The 27522-nt window shown below is 44.9% G+C and overlaps 2 protein-coding genes across 2 annotated transcripts in view; one reads left to right on the forward strand and one right to left on the reverse strand.

Moving 5' to 3' along the window:
• Positions 1-27195, reverse strand: THOC7 (THO complex subunit 7). The gene is made up of 8 exons (XM_073592177.1): positions 26977-27195; positions 20593-20710; positions 17581-17708; positions 7140-7226; positions 6198-6255; positions 4743-4809; positions 3336-3405; positions 1-414 (listed from the first exon to the last, which is right to left on the reverse strand). The coding sequence occupies exons 1-8, from the start codon at positions 26993-26995 to the stop codon at positions 356-358; spliced, it is 606 nt and encodes a 201-aa protein (XP_073448278.1). The 5' UTR covers positions 26996-27195; the 3' UTR covers positions 1-355.
• ATXN7 (ataxin 7) overlaps positions 26938-27522 on the forward strand; it is a 182939-nt gene continuing 182354 nt past the window's right edge. Inside the window, exon 1 of the mRNA XM_073592174.1 lies at positions 26938-27082. The gene's annotated coding sequence lies outside the window, so the exon portion shown is untranslated. The remainder of the gene's footprint in view (positions 27083-27522) is intronic.

Genomic DNA, 27522 nt, shown 5'->3' on the forward strand with positions numbered 1-27522 from the left:
TAGAAATCTTACATACTCCATTTTATTGAAATGTTAAAAAAAAAAATATTCAAAAGCAAGACAAATATTTCCCATAAAAATGTATACCAGAGACAGAACATTTCAAGTGCATAGCTTTTACTTCTATGATGTGTTCAATGCAGGTAGTCGGAGGAAAGTTGGTCTCATTTATCAAGCTAGTACACTTACACATACAACACAATAAAGTCTCTAGCCCTTCCTGCTCTGTCCAAAACTTAAAAAAAAGTTTTGGTTGTAGTTGAGCTTTAAGCAGCTACAACATGAAATCCAGAATGCTAAAAAGCATACAGAAAACATGGAGCAAAACGAACATGGCACACAACAAGGTGTACATCTACTGAGTTCCAGTGTCCATCTGCGCATCTTGAGATTGTTCAGCCAGTTTCTCATCATCTAGAAAACAAATATAAAAAAAGATAAGTATCCCATATGTTCATCTGCTCTTTTTTGTCATCTAGTCTGAAACCCTTATATTTAAAAGGAAGGGATTAAAGTGACTTGTTGCAAACAAAAATCATGTCCTGATCTCCACCTCTGAAAAGGTTTACTGGCTAAAAACATCTTCACGAGTGTCAGATGCCGGATTCTTCACAGTACCCTAAGTTCCTTGCACTGGCCAATATGTCACTATTGTTGTCCTGTAATCATGCAAGTGTCAGCAGAAGAAAACAGCATGCAGAGGCAATAAATATTTTCTTTGCAAGAAGACTTTTTTTGTAAAAAAAAAAAAAAAAAAAGATTCCAGAGATCAGAGTTCTTTCTTTAGGCTCGGTTCACACTGGTGCGATGCGGAAACCACCACACGCATCGCATCTGACTCGCAGGCAGTTCACACTGTTCTCTGCGAACCGCTGCGGGTGTCAACTAAAAGTTAATGAAACCCCCAAATCGGTTCTGCATGCAGTGCGAACTGTGGAAGCAGATGGAATCAGATCACATGGGTCTGATCACCTATGCATTCCGAATCCAGTACGGACAAAACAAAAGGGTCTTGCGACATTTTGGTCCTCATGAAATGCGATTTCAGCCATACAACTGTATGGCTAAATTCACACTGCACAGACATCACATGTGCTGTGTAACACAGGCATGCCGTGTGAATCACATGGCATGTCTGGCATCGCGCCAGTGTGAACCCATCCTTATACCTGAAAACCTGAGTGTATTAAATTACTGGGACCTCCTCACGCACTTTGCTCTTAGGTGGAGAGCTCCTTTGGGGTTTTCTTGCAGCAAAGGGCAGTTTGTAGAATAAAAATAAGTAACGTGTATTCTCACACACAAGTGGTTTGCAGAAGCATCTTGTAAGGGATCAATCACACATGATTGGAGCATTGTACAATAATGTAGCTTACTCTATAAAAGGAGACATGTGCTCCAACTTCTACTCCTAGTGATTTTAGAAACATAACTGAGCTAATACAGGCCCCTTTCACGCGGGTGCCTCTGCTAACAAGCAAAGAAAGTGTTTCCACTGCTCAGGCTGACACTGACCCAGGTGTAAGTAGAAGTTTCAGAGCAGAAGAGCTCCAGGTGCTGGCTGAATGCTAAGCAAAGCAGGCTTGAATGGAGGGGAAGATTTGGATGCCGCACACCGGATGTAGTCAAAAAACTTCACTTTATTGAAAAAATGGGATCATCAAAATAACAAGACTGTCATGCAGAAAGTACAGATAAGCTGATGCGTTTCGCACTCAGGACTGAGTGCTCACTCATAGCTCAGGGTGCCTCTGCTAAGCAGAATCTGCTTGCTTAACAGGGGATCTCTCCGCTGAACCTTCCCTGAGCAGGCATAAGACAGGTTTGTGTCCGCTCCGCTATGCAGAGCAAACATGCACACAGTCCTGCTCTCCTCTAAGGGGCAATCGGATGGAAACGGACCGCCTGTCCATTTCCATCCAATGCCATCTGATCCGGTCCACCAGACGGATGGCAAATAGGACTGCCATCCGTGTGCTTTTGGCGGACAGGATGGGGTTGGATGTCGACATGTGTCCGCTGACATCCGCTGCTCCATAGAGGACAATGCAGGGTCCAATCAGGCCTGCCAAAAAACTGACAGGCGGACCTGATCAGACAGCCCATGTGAAAGGGGCCATAAGCTATAATGTAGCTCTAGTCTAATGAGGTTAATTCCCAGCAACTAGTTAAATCTATAAAATCTCTCTGTAGCAAGCGATTAAAATCATCCACGTCGCTTATCCCAGAATATCAATGGTGGAGGAACGGCACAACATTCGGGAAACTAAAATTTTTGAAAGGGTTCCCTTCACTGCCATAAGTTGCAGCATTTATGCTTTCTGTGTAGTAAAGCTTTTTAGATCTACAGGAAGGATATATAGTAGGCTTACTACAAAGCACATTACAGTTGCCCCCAACAGCCAAATATTGAGGTGACCATACACGTGTCCATTTGTGATTGATCTAGGTTTGAGTGATTACAGACTAGCTATTTGTCACTGATTAAAGCATCGAATGATGAAACACTTATGGTAGTGATTGTAAAACACAATAAGACGCAATTAAAAACAATCATTTAATCCATCTGTTGCTTGACACACATGCAGATATTCATTCGATGGATCAGAAATGACAGATCAAATTTAGCCACAGCAGACCGCTTGTCAGTATCAAAACCTCACTACAATGATCAATTTGTGGATCCATGCTTTACGATTCCAATGCAATTTCAACATTTTTGTCACAGTGAATGATGATCATTATTAATACATGTTTGGCCACTGTTCTATCGATTTGTGCCCTCCGTCGAAAAGTGCCCGCACATGTGCAGAACGGAAGGGCACACCAGCTGAGTTGCCGATCAGCTGGAGTGACCTAACCATAGCGCATGCGCACATTGTAGGATGGTTTTTCCAACGGGTGATACCACTTCACGGGCACAACTGAAAGCTATGCAAAGAGCGGAGGGACACCGTAGATGTCAGATTATGTGCCTCTCTGTAAACCCACGGTGCAACAGCGAGGCACAATATGACAAATATGGTGTCCCTCCGCTGTTTGCATAGCATTAAATTGTGCCCGAAAAATAGTATTTCCCGTCGAAAAAAGGCTCATACGGTGTGCGCATGCGCTATGGGACGTCACTCCAGCTGATCGGCAACTAAGCTGGACTGCCCTTCCGTTCTGAGCATGTGCGGGCACATATCGACAGAACACCACCAGTTTACTCTAGACTGATCAGATGATTGGTTGGTAACAACACACTTTGTGGTTGCTCTTTACCTTACAAACAGAGCTTATCTATTCCCATCCCTGACACTTCCAAAGGCTGAATGCTGGACAATAGAACTTACTTTCTAGGGTTTGCTGGAGCTCATGAATGGTGCTGAGGAGGACGTGGAACTGTTTTCGTCTTAACTCCAGCTAAAGGTAAAAGACAAATATTGATTAATTCATTTCCAAACACTATTATAGAATCCTACATATAAAACAGATTATCAATTAATTCTAAATGTGCCTGCGTTTTGTGATGTCTGGTTATTATATAACAGAGGGCTAATATGCTAAAGATAAGCAATAGAAGAGTGAAAAGTTAAATTACTGATCGTTAGCCATCTTATTGCAGAAGGCTATATGTATTTTTACAGTATATACAACTGAACAAAATATTTGGGTATAAGTTGTATGTCTACTGACCCAAAACTTCACTACTCCAAGCCGCTGCCCACAGATACATGAATTTAATGCCATGTGACACTTAAAGCTGATCTCCACATTTAATGTCCCTTTAAATAGTTAATTTGGGCTAAGCTGGACCAAATACCCTATTACTGCACTAACAGGTGCACTTGCTGGGTCTGCTGTATTAAATGTATGTAGCCTCAGCTATATACAACATACAGCTCTGTGTCCTGGCTAGAAAACAGGAACTTCACATCCCACTCCTGGAACAAAATAGAGTCGGGCTGAGCGCCGCTTAGCCATTTACAGGAAGCTCTGTATTTATGAAGGAATACAAAGCTTCTTCCGATTGGCTTTAGGCAGAAAGGTGGGCAGATGACATCACAATCCCTGCCTCAGCCAATTAGAAGAAGCTTTGTATTCATTCATAGTATACAAAGCTTCACATGAATGGCTGGATGGCGCTCAGCCTAACTATTTTGTTTCGGGAATGAGAGGGAAGTCCCTGTCAGAACACAGAAATCTATATTGTATGAAGCTGCAGCTACATACAGTTAATACACTGTGCCGAGCAAGCACACCTGTTAGAGCAGTTAATAGTTTTTTTGGACCAGCTTAGCCGAAACTATCTAAGGCCCCTTTTTACACAGGCTGGATCTATTTCTCAGCAGGGGTTCTGTCTTTTGATTCCCTGCTGAGCAGATAACAGGTCCGCGTCTGTTCTGCTTATGCTGTTCGGACACAGACACAACCCACTTTGCTCTCTAGGCAGTCATATGTAAACAGATCAGGTCTCCATTTATAACTGACTGCCCTCCAATCTGATCTGGCCAGACGGAGGGGGGGAACGGATCTCTTGTTTTTGCCGGATTGGAGGTAGGCAGGGTAAGACGGACACAGGTTTACAAATGACAGTATTTGTAGCTGCTGACTTTAAAAATTCTTGTTTCAGGCTGAAGATCCTCTTTAAGCAATTTACATTTAAAACAATTGCAGATATACATGCCTTCATATTCTAGGCAGGTATTTTACATTTACTAGCCCAGAAATAAGACTACGCTCTAGAAAATCATTCTCACCTTGTCTTCAACATTCTCCTTGGTGTGAGACAGCTGCTTTAGCTCCTTGTCCAATGCTTCCAGTTGCCTGAAATATTACACACAGCACAAATCAGACAAATTTACACCCTGTCTAAAATCTACATACTAAATGAAACAGCCTATCATAGGATTTTGCCAATGCAGTATGTAACCTATTTTACACCATCACAAACTAAGGTACTGAAATATGAGCTGTTTTGTCACTTTCCATCACTTAAAACAAATTTGGAAAATCTAACTTCCATTATAATGGATGTGGCAGGTGGGCTGAGCTTCGGTACAGAAGTGTATCACTGGGAATCTTCAACAAATGTAAAAAAAAAAGTCAAAAGGTGATTTAATCCCATTCGCTGTTACCAGAAATTATGAATTGGTTTTTGGCAAAGTGATCCTATAATACAAACTTCTTTTGTAAGGGCTCGTGAAGACAGTCATTGTTGTGAAGTTAAGCCTTTTGCCTTCAAAACGCAGTACTAAAAACACGTGTTTAAAAGGTGATCTCCAGCAGTTGGTCCAAATGAACTATTTACTTCCCTAATACATGCGCCTGCTGGGATATGGGGTGGATTTACTAAAGGCAAATAGACTGTGCACTTTGCAAGTGAAATTGCACTCTGCAAGCACAGTTGCATTAATTTTCCTCAGAGCTTAGTGAAGCTGGTAAAGCTCTGCTGATTTTCATCATCCAACCATGTGCAAGCAAAAAAAAAAATTTCTTGCACCGGACTGGGTATTCTTTACAAAGTGAAGCTTCGCCACATTAACTAAACTCTGGGAAAAATAAGTGCAACTGCACAATCTATTTGCCTTTAGTAAATCCACCTACGTATGTAGGATCCACTACAAACAGTATACAGCAATGTGTTTCGGTAGCATGATGGGAAATTCCCGTTCCACTCCCAGAACAAAATTGAGTTGGTCTGAGTGCTGCTCATCCACTCACAGTGGATTTTTGTATTTTGTGAATGAATAGAAAGCTTCTTCTGATTAGCTGAGGCAGAGATTGTGATGTCAGCCGCTCTCCACTTTGCCTCAGCCAGTCAAAGAAGGATTTCAGTTCATTTAGAAAATACAAAGACCCCTGTGAGTGGCTGAGTCAGAAGGACTCAATTTTGTTCTGGGAGTGGGATGGGCAGTTCCCATGGTGTTGCTGAAACACAGCGCTATATACTGTATGTTACAGTTTATACACTGCTCCCAGCGCATGGATTAGTGAAGTAAATAGTTTAGACCAGCTGGGTCTAAACAAATTATATAGTTTACTAAAAGCTGAATATCAGCTTTAAAAAGCCAAAGGTTGCAATAGGTTGTATTTGGATTCTCTTGCCTGCAATATAAACTCATCTGAATAAAACCAAAATGCCCAACTATATGAGCTCATGCATTCACAAAATGTTCTTCTAAAATAGTGCAAGACAGCTAGGAAATACATACTTTAATGTCTCATGGCGATCTGGATGATTCTGTATCACTTTGGCTAATGCATCATACTCTGGGAAGATAAAAAATAAATAATTAAAAAAAAAAAAAAAAAAAAAAAAAATATATATATATATATATATATATATATATATATATATATATATATATATATATATATATATATATATATATATATATATATATATATATATATATATATATATATATATATATATATATATATATATATATATATATATATATATATATATATAAAAATACACACACACATTTTAAAAATCTATAATCTAATATCACCATCTTAAACTTTGCAGAGACTGAAACTTTTTTACTGCTAAAGCTGAACTCCAAGTGAACAACCTAATAAACTGTTAAAATATGTAACTACTCTACCTGCTTTCGATTTTATAGTTTTATCCACTCAATCTTGTGATTCCTGCATCATTCTCACAGTGCATAGCCAGGTCAATGACCTCACTTTTCTCCAGTTGGCTAAATTCAGCATGGTTACAGACCAGTCCCAAGCCAGCTGATTGGACAATGAAGTGGCATCGTCACACTGATGTGGTCATCGCTTTGGTCTCTATCCAGTCAGCAATGGAGGGGTTAATTTTTTTTTCAATCTAGTAATTTATGGAACTATGTATATCAATTTTATTTTAAATACAAGTCAACCACATAATCTGCTAAAATCTCTCTATTCCTATGCCCTCAAAAGTTCTTTCATACAAAACATGGTATTTAATACATGACTAAAAATTTACACCCCCATGATCATCACCATTATCTTGTAGAAACTTTAGATTAAAGCACAATTATTTAGCAGGTTAAAGCCGTACCGTATATTCTGACCTTATTCTCCACAACACCTGGTCACACATATTTCTCTTGTGATATATAAAGTTTGGCATGCAGTAAAAACAAATGTCATACCTTGGCGATTCTTTCGGATCCGCTTGGCCTGTAAAATCTGTTTCTTGCATTCAGCTATTTTCTCATGTGCTGCTGCAATACTGCTCTCTGGAAAAGAAAAATCAGCAGGTCATTCTGATATCAAATTCTAAGTTGTTAGTTATCCGACAACCCAAACCTTTTTTAGAACTGCTCAGTAAAACTCCAAAAAAAAAAAAAAAAAAAAAAAAAAGAAAAAAAATGTACAAAGCAGCCACTTAAGCCTCGCTTTTTAAAAAAAAAAAAATAATAAAACATGCCTATACTTACCTGCTCTGTGTAATGGTTTTGCACAGAGCAGCCTCAATCCTCCTCTTCTGGGGTGTCCCACCGCAGCCCCAGGCCCCTCCTCTTTGGCAGGAAAGCAGCTTTCTGTGGAGGTAAGGAAAGTTGCATCCATTGACACTTGACTGCTATCAAGCTGCCCAATAAAGAGAAAGACAGTGTCGGGAGCGGCTGCTGTCGTGTATATTGCTGGTTTGGATCGGGCTCTGGTAAGGAAAGGGGGGGGGGGGGGGGGGGCTACAGCACAGAAGGTTTTTCACCTTTATGCATCGAATGCATTAAAAAAAAAAAAAATCAGAAAAACAACAATTGACTTGAGAAACGCTCTCCTCCTGCACAGCACTAAGGCACCTTCTCATGATATCTTGGATCCTGAACTCCTATACTAGACCACCAGAAGATATAGTGTAAGGTGGGGCTCTTTCTGCTTTCACTACACGTTTTTTTAATTGGGGTAGGTGGGGCTCCCGGATCAGCAGTGTCTGCCTTAGGCATACAACTTGTGTGTGTGTGTTTTTTTTTTTTTTTTTTAAACTTGAACTTGCCCATATTTGCTAACAGATTTTTCCAAAATTGGTGAAATAACACAAAGTTGAAAAAAAAGGTGTAAGAAAAACTGTCTCTCTCATTTTAAGACTGTATATAATCCTTGTGCAGACAATAAAGGGATGGCTGCAAAGATCTAGGCACAGTTAAGGCTGTACTACTGAGGTTTTGGTTGGAATCACCTAAACCTGAGAGCGGGATTATCTGTATATTGCTGCTACTTTGATGTGACTGCAGTGTTATTCTGGTCACAGAGACAATAGATATGCACCAAAAGCGCATGTACATGCATTTTTGCAGGTTAAGGCTCCCCAACTCGTATCCAGTCTCCTTCTCCTACCAAAGAACACAACACAAAAACGCAACCAAGTGGCACTAAATAATCACACTGAAGAATCAGGTCAAATAACAGCTGCAGTAGTGTGAATCTGGCCTTAGTCTACAGGGCTTTGTACTTTAATACCACTATGTACTCTCAAAAGCTGGGAGACAAATCGTGACATAGGGAAAATGACAACTCTCAGATTCCAGACTTCAGGTGACCCCTGTCCCCAAAGCAGGATAGATAAGGACACATTTTTATTTTTTTTTAGAAATCTAGAACTACATTTTTCAGTCCTCAATAGAGCCTAGCAGTGTTCAGATCTCTTTAGTAGCATACTGTATGATATTTTTTTTTCGCTCAATATAGGTTATAAGGCCCATTTACTTGCATTAACACAACTAGTTATTGCACATTAAGGTGCATTGCATTAAGGCAGCCTAATCATTTTGAACATGTAATGCACATAAACAAGACCCAGGAAGGCTCGAAACACACTTTGAAACTTATGCTGTAGCCTGATGTTTTAGTAATAGACACAAGTCTATAACTTCCATGTGGCAGCACTAGGGTCATTGGTTTGAATCCCAATCATGGCACCACCTGCCTTTAGTTTGTATGTTCCCTCTGTGCCTGTGTGGGTTTCCTCCAGGTACTCCGGTTTCCTCCCACACTCTAAAGACATGCTGGTAGGTTGATTGTCTCCTGTCTAAATTAGCCATAGTATATGTATGAATGTGAGATAGGGACATTAGATTGTAAGTTCCTTGAGGGCAGGGACTAATGTGAATGTATAGTACGAGTTGTGTCTAAACATTTGGTAAATAGTCTGATATTCCTCCGGCAACATGGGCCAGGTGTACGTGCATGCACATGGCTATCCAGAGACAGCGCCACCTAGCGTGGAGTACACGTGACCGTCAGGGTAAACACGCTGCAGGCAGTTGAACATAATCAGTGTGAGAGGTAGGGTCAAGTGAGCAATGGAGCAACAAGTGAACATCAAATTCTGCTGCAAATTGGAGAAAAACTGAGATGCATGAAATGTTGGTGCAAGTGTATGAGACGAAAGCTGCGAGCAGAAAATGTGTTTACGGCTGGTTGAAAGGCTTTCGCCATGAGAAGGAAACAACTGAGGATGAGCCACATTTCTGGGTCAGCCGTCCACAAGCAGAATCCCAGACATGATCGAGCGAGTGTGATAAATGCTGGCACAAGATCGGCGACTGACTCTATGATTGATGGCGAAGGAATTGGGCATTAGCAAGGTCGGTGCGCACCTTCTTTCATGAAGATTTGCGTAAGCGGAAGATCTGTTCCTGGTTTGAGCCGCAGAAGCTGATAGATGAGCAGAAAGCAAAATGGTTGGAACCCTCTGGAGATTTCATTACCATGTGTGACCAGGATCCATCCTTTCTGCAAACCATCGTCACAGGGGAAGAGAACTAGAGAACTAGTGCTACCAGTTCAATCCAGGATCCAAGCAGTATCCACCATACTCCCCCTGATATGACGCATTCAGACTTATTTCTGTTTCCCCGCCTGAAGAGAGTAATGAAGACGCACATTGTGCGGACATGGTGGCAATCAAAGAATGTGTGACAGCAGTTCTGCAATTGATTCCTAAAGAGGCCTTTGCTGACAGTTTTCAGAAACTTTATGAACATTGCCAAAAGTGTGCTGTCAAGGATGGCAATTATTTTTAAAGGGGGGCGTGGCCGGCCGGAGAGGAAGATGGACGCCTAAGCTCACAGCTCGCCAGCCAGGGGACACAATCCAGCGCAATCGGCCGCAGCAACGACGCCATCCTCACACATCCTCACTCCTCACCTTCAGGGGACAACGATGCAGGCATCCAGAAAGAGATTTACCGACCACAGGCCCCAGAAACTGACCGAATTTGCCTATAAACCGGCGGGCCGGGAAATCCAAGATGGCGCCGACCAGGCCGCGCCGCGCGGACCTTACACGGACCTCCCGGACGCTTCCACGGCTGATTACTCGGATCAAGGTACTGTACCTGACCCATCCCAGAACCCGGAGGGTGACCCCCTCCCCAGCAGCCCAGCCAAAGCTAAAATGCGGCTGGACACGCCGCCGCACCGGTCACAACACCAACAAATTGAGGCCCAGGCTCCTACTCCCTTCTCCATAGACCAGGCCCTGATCTCCTCTATGGCATCCTTCCCTACCTCAGGGCAACCAGTCATGGATACCACATTGAAGGACATGCTGATCTCCCTCCAGACCTCCCTCATGACGGACCTCTCATCCATGTTCCACAGAATCACCTCTGATATTCACTTGCTAGATAACAGGGTGACTAACACTGAGAGAGGGATACAGGCATGCACATCCACAGTTAATGAAATCATTGATGCCTATGACACAGTTAAAGAAGAACAGGCATGGATGCGGGCCAAGCTGGCCGATTTAGAAGACAGGTCCCGTAGGAACAACATAAAGTTGAGGGGTGTCCCCGAAACCATACTCCCCGCGGACTTGCCGAGATACGCAAAAGAACTGATGCATATTGTGATTCCTGAAGCGTCCCCGCGTGATGTAATCATAGATAGGATTCACAGAATTGCCAAGCCTGCCCACCTAGCAACCTCGGTCCCCAGAGACGTCCTAATGAGGGTCCACTTCTACCACATTAAAGAGAAACTCCTCATGGGGCTCAGAGCTAAATCACCCTTGCCTGCTCCCTACACTGGCATCCAACTCTTTCCCGACTTGTCCAAGTACACCCTCCAATCGAGAAGACATCTTAACCCGATAACCAAAAGCCTGCAAAACCACAAGCTACAATATAAATGGCGCTACCCCGCAACCATCCTTATTGTACACAATGGCCAAACGCACGCCATTGGGGATCTAGAAAAGGGCCTAAAGCTTCTCCACTCTTGGCGGATAATCCCCGAGTTATCCAAACCACCTCCTTCAGACAGGGGACCCACTACGTCCCGCAACCCGCAAAACCGCAATCTCAACTGAGGGTGTATACACCACTACCACACTTGGCCGCTAACACTCATTATGGCTCCCCTGAGCGCTGGCAACCTGATTCTGATTCTCTTGCCTTCTTCTCCCGGTATCACTGACTCTCTGTACCCCCTAATAGAGGATTACACGGTGTTCTTCACCCCCTCTAGAGATCCTTCTACCACTAGAAGCACCACCTCCAACAACTAAACCGAACTTCCCACTATTGGATCATATCGACAAGCCTCACCACCTGTATTATACTATACAAGTTATTGTTCTACCACTGACTTTTTTTTTCTCTTCCTTATCTCCTTTTCTTATCATTTTTACTGCATTTTAACACATTGCTCTATTCGCAGTATTCTAGTCCTATCTTGTTTCAGCCGTCCAGTCTGCCACGAAGATACCACCAATCCCTTGACCCAGGATCCTCCTGCACCTACTTCCACGACCAGCCTACTACCGCTGCAACCTACCCTCAAGTCTCGTACTTCTGCTACCCACCTGCTGAATCCCAACGCCAGGTACCTCCGGACCTACCCACCGTCAACTAACTGTAAGTGTTGTGCACAACTCACACCGCAAGATGCCAATCACCATTCTCTCCTTGAACGTCAACGGGCTAAACCATCCCGCCAAACGTCACTCACTGTGGAAAACCGCCTCGGCTCTCCACAGCGACGTGCTTTGTATCCAGGAAACCCACCTGCTACATTCCAATACACCCTTATGCAACAACTACCAATATCCACACATCTTCCATGCCACACACCCCACTAAATCAAGAGGGGTCATGATAGCATTTCGAGACACTTTAGACTTCCAACTCCTTGATTCAATCTCAGACCCAGAAGGTCGGTTTATTATCCTAATCTGCACAATCAACAAAGCAACTTATACCCTAATCAATATATACGCCCCGAACTCCCATCAAATGAGATTCCTCCACAAAGTTCTTCGCTCTGCCAACACTATCCGAAAAGGCCACCAGATCATCTGTGGAGACTTCAATCTAGTACCAGACGTCTTGATGGACTCCACCTCACCGACTAAACGCCGTGACTCTCCTTTAAAGAAATTCATCGCCTCCCAGGACCTGTATGATGTCTGGAGATGTCACCACGGCTCTGAACGTGACTTTACTTTTTTTTCACCCAGACACCGCTCGTATTCAAGAATAGACCTGTTCCTTTCTGACAAATGCATTTTGCAAAAAATTTCTGCTTCTCAGATCGGCACCACGACATGGTCGGACCATGCCCCCATATCTATCACATTACAAGACACCAATTTCCAACAAAATACGTTTCTCTGGCGTGCTAACAACTATATTATACAAAACGACACATACGCCCCAGAAATTTCAAAACACATCAATGAATTCTTTTCCTTGAACAAAGGCTCGGTACCCGACCCTGCCGTGGTGTGGAGCGCTCACAAAGCATTCATACGAGGGATGTTAATTAAACTTGGTTCTCAGCATAAGAAGAAGAGGACGCAGCAGATAGACAAACTGACAACCCAGATAGCGACCCTAGAGGACAGGCTCAAAAAAGACCCCCGAGACCCACAGGCCAACCAACTACTAAACCTCAGGCAGGAACTTAGAACTCTACTTCTCCACTCCTACGAATTCCTTCACAGGAAAATCAAAGCGTCTTCATACTCCACCTCCAACAAAGCTGGCAAGAAACTCTCCCAACGACTAAAAGGTAGACGCACCAAAACTAAAATAACCCAACTCATTCACCCCCATACCCACACCCCCTTAAGCAACCCCCAAGACATAGCTGATGCCTTCAGCACATACTATGAAGACCTCTACAACCTGAAACAGGACCCCCATACCCCACAACCCTCCCAGGACGAAATAGATCACTTCCTCTGCAAACTAAATCTACCCAAACTGACTGAGAAACAACTGACCTCCTTAAATGCCCCATTCACTGACCAAGAAATTAAAAAAACCATAGACTCCCTCCCCAGCGGGAAAGCACCAGGCCCCGACGGAATAACCGGGGAATATTACAAACAATTTCATTCACAACTGATCCCACATCTTAGTGAACTATTCAATAATGCTGCCTCCTCTTCTACCTTTTCGCCAGAATATTTAAAAGCGTTAGTTATCACGATACCGAAACCAGGGAAACAGTCGAATGTCCCCCAAAACTTCCGTCCCATCTCCTTACTCAACCTCGACCTCAAACTATACGCCAAATCTATAGCGACAAGATTACTCAAAATTATGCCCACAATTATAAACCAAGACCAAACAGGATTCACAAAAGGCAGACAAGCTTCAGATGCCACCAGGAGGATGATTAACCTTATTCACCACGCTGAGTCCACCGGAACGCCTTCTCTGCTCCTTTCCCTGGATGCAGAGAAGGCGTTCGATAGGGTTCACTGGTCCTACCTAGCGTCGGCCCTCCGGAAGTTTGGATTTCAAGGCCAGATTCTCGGTGCCATTATGGCTTTATATTCCAACCCTGAAGCTCAGGTTTACACGGAAGGCATGCTATCCCGACCATTCCCAATTACAAACGGTACCCGCCAAGGTTGCCCCCTATCCCCCCTCATATTCAACATGGTCATGGAACCCCTAGCAGAACATATCCGCTCTAACGCCGACATCTCGGGCATAAAGATTGGCCCTCACCACCACAAAATTAGCCTGTTTGCGGATGATGTTATCCTCATCCTCACCAACCCGACTGTTTCCCTGGCAGAAGTACAAAAGATGCTAAATTGGTTTAGCTCGATATCATATTACAAAATCAATACGACTAAATCCTTCATACTAGACATCAAGGTGGACGCTACTATAAGAAACCTCCTACAAGCCCAATATTCATTCGCCTGGGCAGACTCCGACATATCATATCTAGGCATACAACTACCGAGGACGACTAAAAAACTCTATACATGTAACTTTCTGCCACTCCTCCAAAACATTCAAACGACCACACAAAACATAGCGAAACACGAACTCTCCTGGACAGGTCGCCTTGCGGCCTTTAAAATGATCTGCCTTCCCCAGATACTCTACTACTTCCGAACCATTCCTATCCCCCTACCCACCACATTCTTCAGATCCCTTCAGACATTGTTTAATAAATTCCTCTGGAAAGAAAAGAGACCCAGATGTGCCCATACAAAACTGATCAAACACAGACTGGTAGGAGGCTCGAGCTCAATAGACTTTGAAGACTACCACCTAGCAGCTATTCTGGCCCAACTACCCTGCTGGTTTAAACCATCCCCGTCCACTCTATGGGGCCACATTGAACAATCTTCACTCATAAGACCAAACCTAAAAACATGGCTGTTAAGCATTCCCCTAGGCGCTCCAATCCCGAAATCCCTGTCTCCCACCGTGAAAGCCTCAGCACAGGCATGGAAAAAAACGTCATCCCAAATGCAATACTCTCCCACCACACCACAATCCCACATCCCCATAAAATCCTTACTCCACCTAATGCCAGAAATCTCACTTTCATCTTGGATCCTTAAAGGTATAAACTACATACAAGACATACTACAAGAAAACCATATCAAATCATTTCCTCAACTTCAAACCACATACGACATACCCGCATCCGAATACTTCACCTACCTCCGTATACGTCACTGCCTGCAAAATATACCATTCCCCATCTATAATATACACCCCAAAACTTGGGAATACCTCGCCGACCCCGACACAAAAATCAAAGGCATCTCATATTTTTATAATAATCTACACCAAAAACGTACCTTTACCAAAATGCCACCCCACCACACCTGGGAAAAAGACCTTGCCAAAAAGTTTACAGACACACAATGGCAACAAGCCCTCAAGACTATCTACAAATCCACCAAATGCGCGGCCCTATGGGAACTCACACAGAAGATTACACTAAGATGATATCTGACCCCCGCCCGCATAACATCTTTTAACCCTCAAATCCCTAATACTTGCTGGAGATGTAAATCTTCCACATGCGACCTATTACATGTCTTCTGGTCGTGCACCAAACTCCGCAAATACTGGGAAGACACCTTCCACGTAATCTCGACCATCACTCAAATCACGACCCCTCCAACACCGGCCCTAGCGATCCTCAACCTCACTATTGAGGACTTTCCTCACCCCCTCCAATCCACAATCACCCACATCCTCATGGCAGCCAGACTCAATATAGCTAGACACTGGAAATCTGACACACATCTGACGCTTACGCAAGTCACAGACTTGGTATCACTACACTACAGTTACGAGACCACCACAGCCACACTATCTGGGCATGCCACTAAAATACGCACAGCATGGCAACCTTGGACCGACTGGACTAGAAACTGCGCACCCCGCGCACAAACAAACGGCTGTTCTGATCCTCCTTCTTGACCGAGCAATACCCATCACTACCTAAGAATGTTATGATACCTTTATAACTGAAAAATTTCAGTTTTTCTTTTTCCTCCTTTTCCATTGTTTGGAACTTTCGTGTCCACCACAGAAGGGTCCGCTTCACTCCTGTGCCACTAAAGGTCCCACATGGGGAGACACACTTGTGAAGTGGACCGAATAAGATAAGACCTATCAGAGTTTTTATTCCTGTTAGCATTAACGAAATGACACGACTATTACTTACAGTAGTATATATATGTTTTTACTAGATCCCGGTTTGTGGATAGAAGTTCATATCTATGATTGTTATACAGACGTCGTTGCACGACGTACAATGTTTAATTGTACAATGTACTCTTTAAAAATCTAATAAAAATATGGAATCAAAAAAAAGGATGGCAATTATTTTGAAGGCCAATAAATGTAATTTTTGTTTGTATCTTCTGTTTTGTTTTCTGATACCATTCACTGAATTTTTTAGACACACCCTGCATACCGTATATATGTAAAGTGCTGCGTAAATTGTCAACGCTATACAAGTACATGTATTAAATTAAATAAAAACAAATAAACTTGCTTTTAAAAAGATAAGTAAGGGCATCTGTCCCCTGCCGGCTCTAAGACGGAGAACCGAATGATCAAACCCCGCCAATTGCTTGGTTCTCAGGGCTGTCATTCATCGCTGTCTGAGAAGCTGAGCCGGGTGCCTGTTCAGGCATGTGGGTGGATCCCAACCATATGGTCGCAATCTTTCTCTAGCCTTGACCGGCTCTTTGATGTCAGCGGGCCTCAGCCTGTTGTCTGCTGAAAGCGGGTCACGTGAGTGCAGTTCTTTCTGCACTCCTGTGATCCACAGGAGAAGTACAGCCAAACAAGCTTCGGCTGTACTTCTCCTTTAATAGATGGAATAAAGACGTGAGTTGTATTCATCAAATTTTGGAATTATCAATCGATTTTTGACCCAGCACACAAAAACTCTAAAAAAAATGTATTAATTAAAGAGCGCCCCACTCCCCATTACTGTAGTAGTGAGTTGCAGAAGCCACGTAAAATGCATGGCACTGTAACTCACTGTGGTTTGTGCATTGCAGTGATAGGCAGTAAAATGTATCAGTGTGACACTTTCAGACAGAAAATGATACACCAGCATGCACCCCCTCCCCTGCCATGTTTGGAACCTACCCCTGACCATCAAGCTGTTTAAAGCGGGATTCCGGCCAGCGAAATTTTTTTTAAAGTCAGCAGCTACAAACACTGTAGCTGCTGACTTTAAATAAGTAGACTTATCTGTCCTGGGTGCCCGCGATGTCGGCCGCCCGAGGCCGAACCTTCCCTCGGCTCTCGGGTCCCGGCACCGCCATCCTAAGTAAGGGAAACAGGCAGTGGAGCCTTGCGGCTTCACTGCCAGTTTCCTACTGTGCACGCACGAGCGGCGCGACGCTCTGTGAATGGCCCCGTGGTTTTCTGGAAACACACACAGTTCCCAGAAGGCAACGGGGCCACTCACCGAGGAGCATTACACGCCGCAGAATAGGAAGAGGCAGATTAGGAAGACTGCCTAGAAACAAGGGTTTAAGGTAAGTACTTTTTTTTTTTTTTTCACATGTTTTTTTTTATTTTTTTTAAAGATTTTTGGTGCAACTTTTTTTTTTTTTTAGAGTGGCCTTCCACTTTAAGTGGCACTACGGAGCAGCTCTGACACTTCCACCATTTCTGCTAAACCTGTTCACCTCAGAAACCCACTGAAAGCACACAGGTTTGGCAGCAGAAAGTCTCAATAAAAAGGCAAAGCAGCACCTAAAGAGCCTATATCACGCTCAGTTAGGACCAAACTTCAAATACTGAACAAGTACATAAAGAATATCGAATTTAAAATTATTGATCTTTACCAATGTCACTGTAGATCTTCTCATAGTTTTCCATTTCTCGCAGGTTCATGTCATGTACAAGGAGAGTTTTTCCCATAGAGAATGAACACTGAGATAAACTGCTGAGCATCCGCTGGTACTGGGTGTATCTGGCAAATTCAGAAAACTTGTAGTTAGAAAGTGAAATTTTAAATACAGTAGAAGTGGTTTGGTCAGTGTTTACAGTCTTTGGTCAACTATGTACAACCACAACCTCTGCCAAGTCTAAGTAGTACCTGATATTCCCTACCAGAAGTAAAAATTATGTGTAAAGCCGCGTACACACGAGCGGAATAACCGACAGAAAAAGTCTGACGGAAGCTTTTCATCGTCTATTCCGATCGTGTGTATGCCTCATCGGACTTATTTTTTTGAAAATTCTGATGGACCTAGAAGGAGAGCATGTTCTTAGTTTTTCCAATGGAACCAATTCCTATCGGGAAAACCGATCGTCTATATGCTGTTCCGACAGACCAAAAAAGACGCATGCTCTGAAGTAAGTACGAGAACCTATTGGCTACTGGCTATTGAACTATCTTTTTCTAGTCCCGTCGTACGTGTTGTACGTCACCACGTTCTGGACGGTCGGACTTTGGATTGACCGTGTGTAGGCAAGACCGCTTGAATGGAATTCCGTCGGAGTAACCTTTGGAGTTTATTCCGACGGCAAAACCGGTCGTCTGTATGCGGCATAATAGAACTGCGGACCAAGCGTCTTCTTCTATGGACGTTATTTGTTTTTGTTTTTTAAAGAGTACCTCCACTTTTGTTAGTAATAAAACATTTCCCCCTGGGTGATCCATGTACATTGTTGGGATTTTAACAAACATTGCTGCAATTCCTATCTTTTGTTATTCTGAAGAAATAGCTGTTTGTTTGTCTGTGTCCATGTGCATAGTGAATAAGAATGGGAGTGATTTTATAATCATCAATCAGCTGCTGCACTTGCAGGGTTCTAATGAGGAAAGTGACAGGGTCTGCATCCCTTAAGGCTGGGTTCACACTTGCTGCGGCTCACAGTAGGGGGTCTGGTGCGTCCCTGTACAACGATTCAGGTGCAAATCAGGTCCAAATTTGCAAAGGGAGCTGTGTGAAGCAGCTCCATAGAGAGCCGGTTACACTCTCCTGTCATGCGAATTGGATGCGGTGGAAACCCACATCCAATTCACATCAGTGTTAACCCAGCCTTAGACATGCTGTCCCTTTGGGAGTATCTCTCCAAAAATGCCAAAATTGGAGTTACCCTTTACTCAGTCCTGATGTTTATCAGAGTACATCAGTGGTGTACACACCATCCTTTGAGAAACACTCATTTAAAATGAGCCTGGCATAAAAAGATTGGCTTGTGCCATTGCCATACTGCCTGCATGTACCTTTTTAGACAGTTATTTTAGCGCTCTGCCTGTTTTGATTTTTTTCCTCGCTTGGGGAGAGACACCAGGCAAAGCAATAGAAGTCAATGGGCATGTGTATATCAAATATTATTAGTGTATCACAGAGCCAAGCTTTCCATATTGGGATAGATGGGGGGAGGGGGTGAAGAAAGTGAATGTAACATTTCTGACTGTAATGTGAATGGAGCCAAAGCATTACCAAAGTGATTGTAAATGCTCAATTTATTTTTTTATTAGAATAACAAACAATTTATACATTTTTTACAGTGCAGCCCCTATCCTTCTCCTCTCGGGTCCCCCACTGGAGTTCCTGGCTAACTGACACAGGGCGTGGCTCAGCCCTGCCCCCTGCTTTCCCCTCATTGGCTGTTATTGACAGCAGCAGGAACCAATGGCTCCCGCTGAGGTCTCGAAGGCTCGGTTCACACCTAAACTGGCCACGGATCGCACAGCAACGCTGTCCATCTCTGTTCTCCATTTCAGGGGCGAATCAAGGCAGAATCTTTGCCTGAATTCGGCCCTAAAACGGAGGCAAAGACACACAGCGTTTCTGTGCAGTGCGCTCCGCAGCCGCCCCAGAGACATGTGAACTGGCTCCATAGAGAACCAGTCATATTCTCTTATGTGAATTGGATGCAGGGAAACCCACATTCAATTCACATAGGTGTGAACCCAGCCTTAGCTAATGAAGTGGTGGAAGGCCCAGAAAAACTCTGCTCTCCGGTACAGCGCTGGATTGAGATCAGGCTCAGGTAAGGGGAGGCTGGGAGGGAGCTGCATGCAGAAGGTTTTTTTATCCTAATGCAGAGAACACATTTCGAACCACTTCAAATCCTCCTCAGTACAATCAACAATGCACCAAACCTGGCTGCTGATAGCTGGAAGGACTAGACTTTCCTTCAACCAACAGATCTGACTTCAGCGTCTAGAACACTCAGATACCCACATCGCATTGCTTTACATAACACACCATCGCTAAAGAGAATTCCAGGTTTCCTGGCACTTTAAATAATTTGTGTGGGCCTGCTTGGACCTTAAAAATGTATTTGCATACCAGAATGGACTGGCTGCTGCTGCAACAACATGGCCGCCTCCAAGGCTGCGACAACTTTTTTCCATCTCAACCGCTGTTCTATCAATACAGCCAACTCGTAGCGTACGGGAGTGTATACGCTGCTGGTGTTGTGTCAAAACAACCAACTCGTCTAAATGTCCAATTACTGATGCTGGAGAGTCACCAGAAGTGACATGGTTGGAGATTTTGATGAGTTGGCTGTTTTGACAAAACACCAGCTGCTGTTTTTTTTTTTTTTTTTTACAGCTCTGAGCAGAGAACGGCTCTGCATTTGTTACATGAATGGTGGATTTCGACTTTTTAACGATTAATCGTGCAGCTCTAAGTGAGATAATATTTTTTTCTCCTATGCCAGTTTGGTATAAGGCCTAGAGATTATGTTTTTTGTTTCCTACTTAAAAGGAAGTATTATATAAAATCACTTTTGTAATAACTTCCTAAAAACTGAAGAGATCTTAAATTCCGAATCATACATTGAAAGGCTTTCATTAATATGAAAAGATCGGATATGTATTACATCCTTACCCATCCTCCTGAGATCCAGAGTTACACCATTTTATAAAACTTTTCACCAACAGGTTGATTCTTCGGTCATCACCAGCGCCATCCCCATCAATTAGAAGACGTTTACGAATAACTTCATCTATACAAAGATAGATTTAAAAAATGTTATGTTTGTCAGGAGTTATCGTATATACTCGAGTATAAGCCGAGTTTTTGAGCACATTTTTTTGTGCTGAAAGTGCCCCCCTCGGCTTATACTCGAGTCAAGCACTTTTCTGCAGCAGAAAATGAAATTTCTCGAACCGACTTTGGGGCCCTGTATCTTGGGGTACTAGGAACCCCAAATTTGGTGTGCAAACCCAGTAGACCTAGCACTACAACATATCCAAAGCTGGGGTTCCTAGCATCAAGTGGCCCCAAAGTCGGTTCGGAAAATTTCATTCCCTTCTGCAAAAAAGTGCTTGACATTTACCGAACCAAATTTTGGGCCTCGTATCTCAGGGCCACTTGGTTCTAGGAACCACAGCTTTTGGATATGTTGTAGTGCTATTTCCACTGGGTTTGCACACCAAATTTGGGGTTCCTAGTACCAAGTGGCCCCGAGATACGGGGCCCCAAAGTCGGTCAACTGTGTCCATCTGCAGCAATGTCATTTCAGAACCCTTTGGGTCCAGAGACCCCAAATTTTGGCTGCAGCTATGGGGCATCTAGGAATCGTTCACTACTGAGTTTGAAGTTTGGGGGACCTATGGCTGCAAATGGGCACAGTGAGGCTGCAAATGGGCATTGTTGACCCTCTTTTCCACTTACTGTAGCTGTGCATTTCTCACCCTAGGCTTATACTCGAGTCAATAAGTTTTCCCAGTTTTTTGTGATAAAATTAGGTGCCTCGGCTTATATTCGGGTCGACTTATACTCGAGTATATATGGTACTTAATATCATAAGCACAATATTTAATCTTGTAGGGCTACTATTAGACTACATTCACACCAGCTATTTATCCGGTGCAAATAGTAGAGGCAGGAATCTTCGGATTCCTGCTTTGGCTCTCAGCCGCTAGGTGTGCCCACTGGTACTGTTCACTATAATCAAAAGATAACCGGCAGCCACAGCTTTTCGCTGATGTCTGCACAGCCAGTGATTACCTGTGGCGATCGCTGGCTGAATAGCTGCAGCCACCGGCCACTCGTTATAGTGAATGGGGCTGGCGGCCACACCTAGCCGCTAGTTAGCAGCCCGAGGATTTGAAATCCAATCTCTTCTTCACCTTCTTTATGCAGGGCTTTCAGGACAGATCAGAGGAATTTTCTGCATTGGTGCTGATGAATCAGAATTGCTCTGATCCATCCTGGAAGCGCTGCACAGAGAAGAGCTGGGATTTCAAATTCCAGAATTGCTGGACCAGGGTACTGACAGCTTATCACCCATAGAGATAAGTACAGCGGGGACTGAGGGGTGGGGAGGGTGAATGATGTTAGTTTGCCTTTTCATTCTTTTCAGAAAAGGTGAACTTAGGCCTTATGTATATGGGACGGGTATGCTCCAAATACGCTGCCAGAAAAAAATGCCTTTCATCTTGCCTATTTGCATGTGTTTTTACGCAATTAAAGTCAGTGTAAAGTCATTCTATTGGCTAGAATATTATTTATTTTAGCCACTTCAATAAATGTATGCGCAAATGCATGTAAATCAGGGCTCGACAAATCACAGTCACCATGGCGACTAGAAATCGCATCCTGGCGCCTGGGCTTTTGTCAGCCCATTCACTGTTGCACTCGCGACTGGGCCCTGGAGTTCCCCCACTGGGGGGGGGGGGGGGGGTGATGGGCAAGAACCAGCGGGTCTGCTGGCTGCAGGGCTTTGAGAGTTTCTCTCTCACACTTCCCAGACAGTTCCCCCTCTCCACACATGAATGGGAGAGGAGAGAGGGAGCAGTGAAGGGGGACTCCTAAGAGCAAGTTGAGGCTGGGTGTAGTAATGTGGAGGACTTGTGGGGTCTGCAGGGTGGCCAATACACGGCAGAGGGAGAGGATGGAGATGTGGATGGCAGTATTGGATTGAGAAGGGGGGAGGAATACGAGGGGGAGACGGGTCCCCTAATGTAGGCAGTGGACCGTGCTCCGGCAGTGGCTGTTCGGTGTAAAGGGGTTGTGGAGGTGAGTTAATACTGGGGGTGGAGGGGACTACAGAGCTAATCCAAGGAGATGACGAAAATTTAATCTCAGGCCAGCTGGACAGGCTGGTCCGGGGTCACTTACTGACATCTTCATATCAGCAGGTAATGGGGATCCTCTGAATATTCGGGGGGGGGGGGGTCCTCTGGTTAAACAGCAGGGCTCCTGTACTAGGGCTGTAATCTCAGTGTCCTTTGGAATCTGCTACCTTGTATTGTACTGTCTGCAGGTGGCGGAAGTGCTGAGCAGTAACAATCTGTAGACAGTGTAACTGAAGATTGGCAACAATGTACAGACTTGATACTGTTGTCATCACACTGACTTCCCCTGCCTGTGCTCTGCTTCCTTCATCCTGTACTGTAAATAAAGCTGATATACAATCAAGCTACAATTAAATAAAACACATCGTGGAAGGGGGCATGTTATCAAAACTGAAGCAGCTGTGCTTGGCAACCAATCAGCTTCCAGCTTCCATTTTTAAAGCCCCTCCAACTTTTGTCTGCTCCTGGTTTTGATTAATTCCTCCTACTGGCAGCTTTTCTATTTTCGGGGGCGATTATCAGCACCTTTTTTTCTACCGGCAAAACGATCATTTTTGGCGGCCGATAGATCATTGCATGCCTAGTTAGTATATTACTAACAACACCCCAGACTCAAATCGCCTGCAGCGGATCACATGGTGCCACAGTATCATGCGATTTGGTGCAGTGCGTTTTTGAAAAGTACTACATGCACTCCTTTTTTGTGTGATCCAATGCAATTTCAGCCCACTCACATGAATGGGCTGAAAATTACACCGCACTGAGTCGCACACAGGTTTAACTCTCAGCTTTTGCCTATTAACCTTCTTAGGATCCTTAAGAACTAAGTACATTAAGAGCACTTTCACACTGAGGCGCTTTACAGGCGCTACAGCGCTAAAAATAGCGCCTGTAAAGAGCCTCTCCTGTGTCTCCGGTGTGAAAGCCCGAGTGCTTTCACACTGGAGCGGTGCGCTTGCAGGACAGTAAGAAAAGTCCTGCAAGCCGCATCTTTGCAGCGCTATAGGAGCGGTGTATCCACCGCTCCTAAAGCGCCCCTTCCCATTGAAAATAATGGGGCAGCGCCGAAAAGTCGCCGGCAAAGTGCCGCTGCAGCATCGCTTTTAACCCTTTTTCGGCCGCTAGCGGGGGTTAAAACCGCAGCTAAAACGATGGTAAAGCAGCTCTAAATATAATGCAGCTTTACTGCCGACGCCCACAACGCCCCAGTCTGAATGTAGCCTTAAGGGTCCTTTCTGGCGGACTCCCACTTTGCTCAGCGGGGATCGATCCACTGAGCAGGCAGATGAAAGGTTTGTCTCCGCTCACTTTGTGGAGACGGGCCTGTCAGAGCTCCACTCTCCTCTATGGGGAGATCGGATAAAAACGACGGCCTGTGTTTTCATCCGATCCCATCTGAGCCAATCCTCCAGATATATAGAAAATAGGGTCACCATCCGTCTGGTTTTCACGGACAGGATCAGATAGCAGCAAGTGTCAGCGGACATGTCACCACTGACATCCACTGCCCCATAGGAGTGAATAGAGGCTCCAATCAGGTCCGCCTGAAAAACTGACAGGCGGACCTGATTGGAAAGCCCGTGTGAAAGGGGGATAGTTACTGTAATAGCATTGAGGGATAGTCAGAGACTAGAAACTCTTGCGCACTTATTAGGATTTTAAATGTGCCAAGTTCTTAGGGATCCTAAGAAGGTTAATAGGCAAAAGCTGAGAGGCATAACTGTGTCCTGCACCTGTAAAGATACACATCAGGGCACATAAGACAAGGGGTTTTGTCAAAGATAATAAAGCTTGGTTAGTTACAAAAAACTGACCCGTAACTTTTTTAGCTGGCTCCTGGATTGAAAGCACATTTATCAAGCCCTGGTGTAAATAACGCTCATTAACCACTCCAGACAATTTACCCCCCTTCGCGACCAGGCCCCTTTTCTATGATACGACACTGTTACTGTAACCAGTTAACGCCCGCCTATATACTGCGGCAAGGCGGCCGCTCTGCACCAGATCACGTGCCTAGTACATGATCTGACACTTCCGAGTCTAGTGGCCTAGGTGTGGTTTTTTTAAGCTGCTTTTCTCCTGCCAGCATTTAGAAGAGCCCCAGTGTGCATGAGGCCTCAGCCCCGGTTCACACAGGGGAGTTTTTGTTAGTTTCTGTAGATAAGTAATTTTTCTCCTTCACTGGTGTGCACCAATGAGGCGGCACTAATATGCTGCACTTATAGGTGGCACCGATTATCAGTGCAGACGTCCCCACTGAGGAAAGCCACTTATTGGCTCTCTTCACGTGGCGCTATCAGCAGGAGGAGAGGAATGCTGATAACCGGCATTTCCTATTTACACTGATCAACTGTGATTGGACTCAGATGATCACATGGTAAAGAGCCTACATCATAGGCTCTTTACCGTGATCAGCTATGTGGTGTGTCCAAGGGACACACCGCACCATCGATCGCCGCGTTGTGCAACCCCAGGGGCGTGCACGAGTGACCGCTGTGAAGGACGTCATATGACGTCCACTCAGAACGCCAAAGCCCCCGCCCCAGTGTTCTATCAGATTAGCGAACGGAAGTGACGTTCCGTCAGCTGCGCATGCGTTCCACCGCTACCAGGTTTGCTAATCTGACAGAACACCTACAGTCAGAAGAAGGCGGCAGTGGACATCTTACTACACCCAGCTACATCTTGAATCTCAGAGTTATTTTAGCAATAAAGTGAGCGTACATAAATAAATATTTGCATCTGTGATACTGTTTGGATGTTACATTTTGAAAGAAGCTGGACACCAGCAGCAAGAAGGTGGCGGAGGCCATGTTGGTACACCCCGCACTGCTCGGCGCTAAACCTTTAGCCTTTCAAAATGAAACATCCAAACAGCATCACAGATGCCAATATAGTACTTTTACATATATACGCTCACTTTATTGCTAAAATTACTCAGAAATTCAAGCCTTAGCTGGGTGTAGTAAGATGTCCGATGCCGCTTTTCTGCCAGATAAGCGAACCTGTAGGACGCATGCGCAGCTGAAGGAACGTCACTTCCATTCACCGATCTGATGGGTTCGCTAATCTGATAGAACATCGGCCGTCATTCTGCTATAGGCCGGGTGGGAAGTGGTTAAGTCGCCTCCAAGTCAGATCCTCATCTATATTGATGCATTTTGGATCCGACATTACCCAGGCATCAAGTCGCACTCAAGTTGCCAGGAAGTCGCCTGGCAAAAGGCGTGACTTTCAGGTCGGGGCGTGTTGTGTTCAGCAGGTAGTACTGCCTACGAATGCCACCCATTCAAGTGAATGAGGCTGCGCCACAACCACAAAAAATACATGAGGTTGCAGCGCACCGGTTGGGCCTTTTCAGTGTTAAGTGCTAGTTCACACCAGACGCAGTTCTGTGCGCTTTTTTGTCTGCACAAAATGCATGCACAGTGTTTTCCATGCCAATGACTCTAGTTCGAGCCATTGGAATATATGGAAAACACGATGCATGCATTTTTAGTGCAGAAAAAAAAAGCGCACAGAACTGCGTCTGGTGTGAACTGGCCCTAAATCAGGCGATATATCGTTTCCCAGCACAACGCAGATTGCTTTTCAGAGGGGTGGCGAGGGCTTCTGTTTGAGGCTGTAGTTCTGAAGGCGGGCGGTGGTCACCAGGGCACATAGAGGGTGAATCTATCCATTGGGGACACAGAAGTCTATTCACATAAAACTAAAATAAAGTTGTGTCTGTATGCACACCCCAGTCCTCCACAATGAATGTTCTGCTCAGAATGGATACCCTGGCTCCACTAGGCCTCAATGTCTATTAACCAGTAACCAGTTTCTGAACATCATGTTATCAGCACTGAGTCTATGGAGGACACACAGAGGCCCATGGCCTACTCCCCTCTCCCGCCATTCTAGTCCCCCTCCTCATGGTGGAGAGGAGCCCGGACAATATCCGGCTTTTCTTACACTATGAGTTCACACACACAATAATATGGGGACGGGGGAACACTGAGGCCTGTATTCCCGGGCTCCCTTCTTCCCTAAAGCCGGGGTGTAGAATCTAGGCCTCGCCGAACTCAGTGTTCTGATCCCGGCCCAGCGCTAACTCCAGCCTGGGGCTGCTCTGCGGCCTGTGCGGTGACCGCTGTGTAGTCTCCTGGGCGGGGGGGCCGCTACGGGGAGGAGCAGGGCCTGGACTTACCGTCGGTGACGGCTCCCATGTCGGCGGGTAGTGAGGTCAGACTCCCACAATGCAGCAGCCGGGAACAAGTATGGAGGCCGCGCGCACCGGGCCGAGCTCTCTATAGGTGAGGAGAACACCGGCGGGGGGGAGGGGGGCCAGGACACGCCGCCCTGGGATATGCTGACGGGGGTCTGTACACATCGGAGGGAATGAGCGGCCTGTGGGGCATGCTGGGACTTGTAGTACGGGAGGGCCGCAGGCGGCTCAGTCATCCGGGGTCATCTGAGTACACGGGCTAGAGGAGTGTGTGCATGCTGGGACTAGTAGTAGTGCCCTGACTGCTGGAGGGGTCATGTCCATCCATATCTATATATCTGGTACTGGGAGTTCCTTCAATACTGGAGGGGTGCAGGGGCCCCCATGGTCATGTCTATACATACACATATAGTATATCTGATACTGGGAGTTCTGCTGGAGGGGTGCAGGGGCCCCCCATGGTCACGTCTATACATACACATATAGTATATCTGATACTAGTAGTCCCTTCAGTGCGAGGGTGGGCAA

The sequence above is a fragment of the Aquarana catesbeiana genome, linkage group LG07, assembly GCF_042186555.1.
Source record: "Aquarana catesbeiana isolate 2022-GZ linkage group LG07, ASM4218655v1, whole genome shotgun sequence".
NCBI classification, from domain to species: Eukaryota; Metazoa; Chordata; class Amphibia; order Anura; family Ranidae; genus Aquarana; species Aquarana catesbeiana.

What these genes read in the sequence shown, in the direction of transcription:
- THOC7 (XM_073592177.1), bottom strand. An exon ending in TCTGGATCTCAGGAGGATGG is followed by an intron (nt 17,709 to 20,592) that starts GTAAGGATGTAA and finishes TGAATTTGCCAG; the next exon opens with ATACACCCAGTACCAGCGGA. An exon ending in GCTCCAGCAAACCCTAGAAA is followed by an intron (nt 415 to 3,335) that starts GTAAGTTCTATT and finishes TTTGTTTTCTAG; the next exon opens with ATGATGAGAAACTGGCTGAA.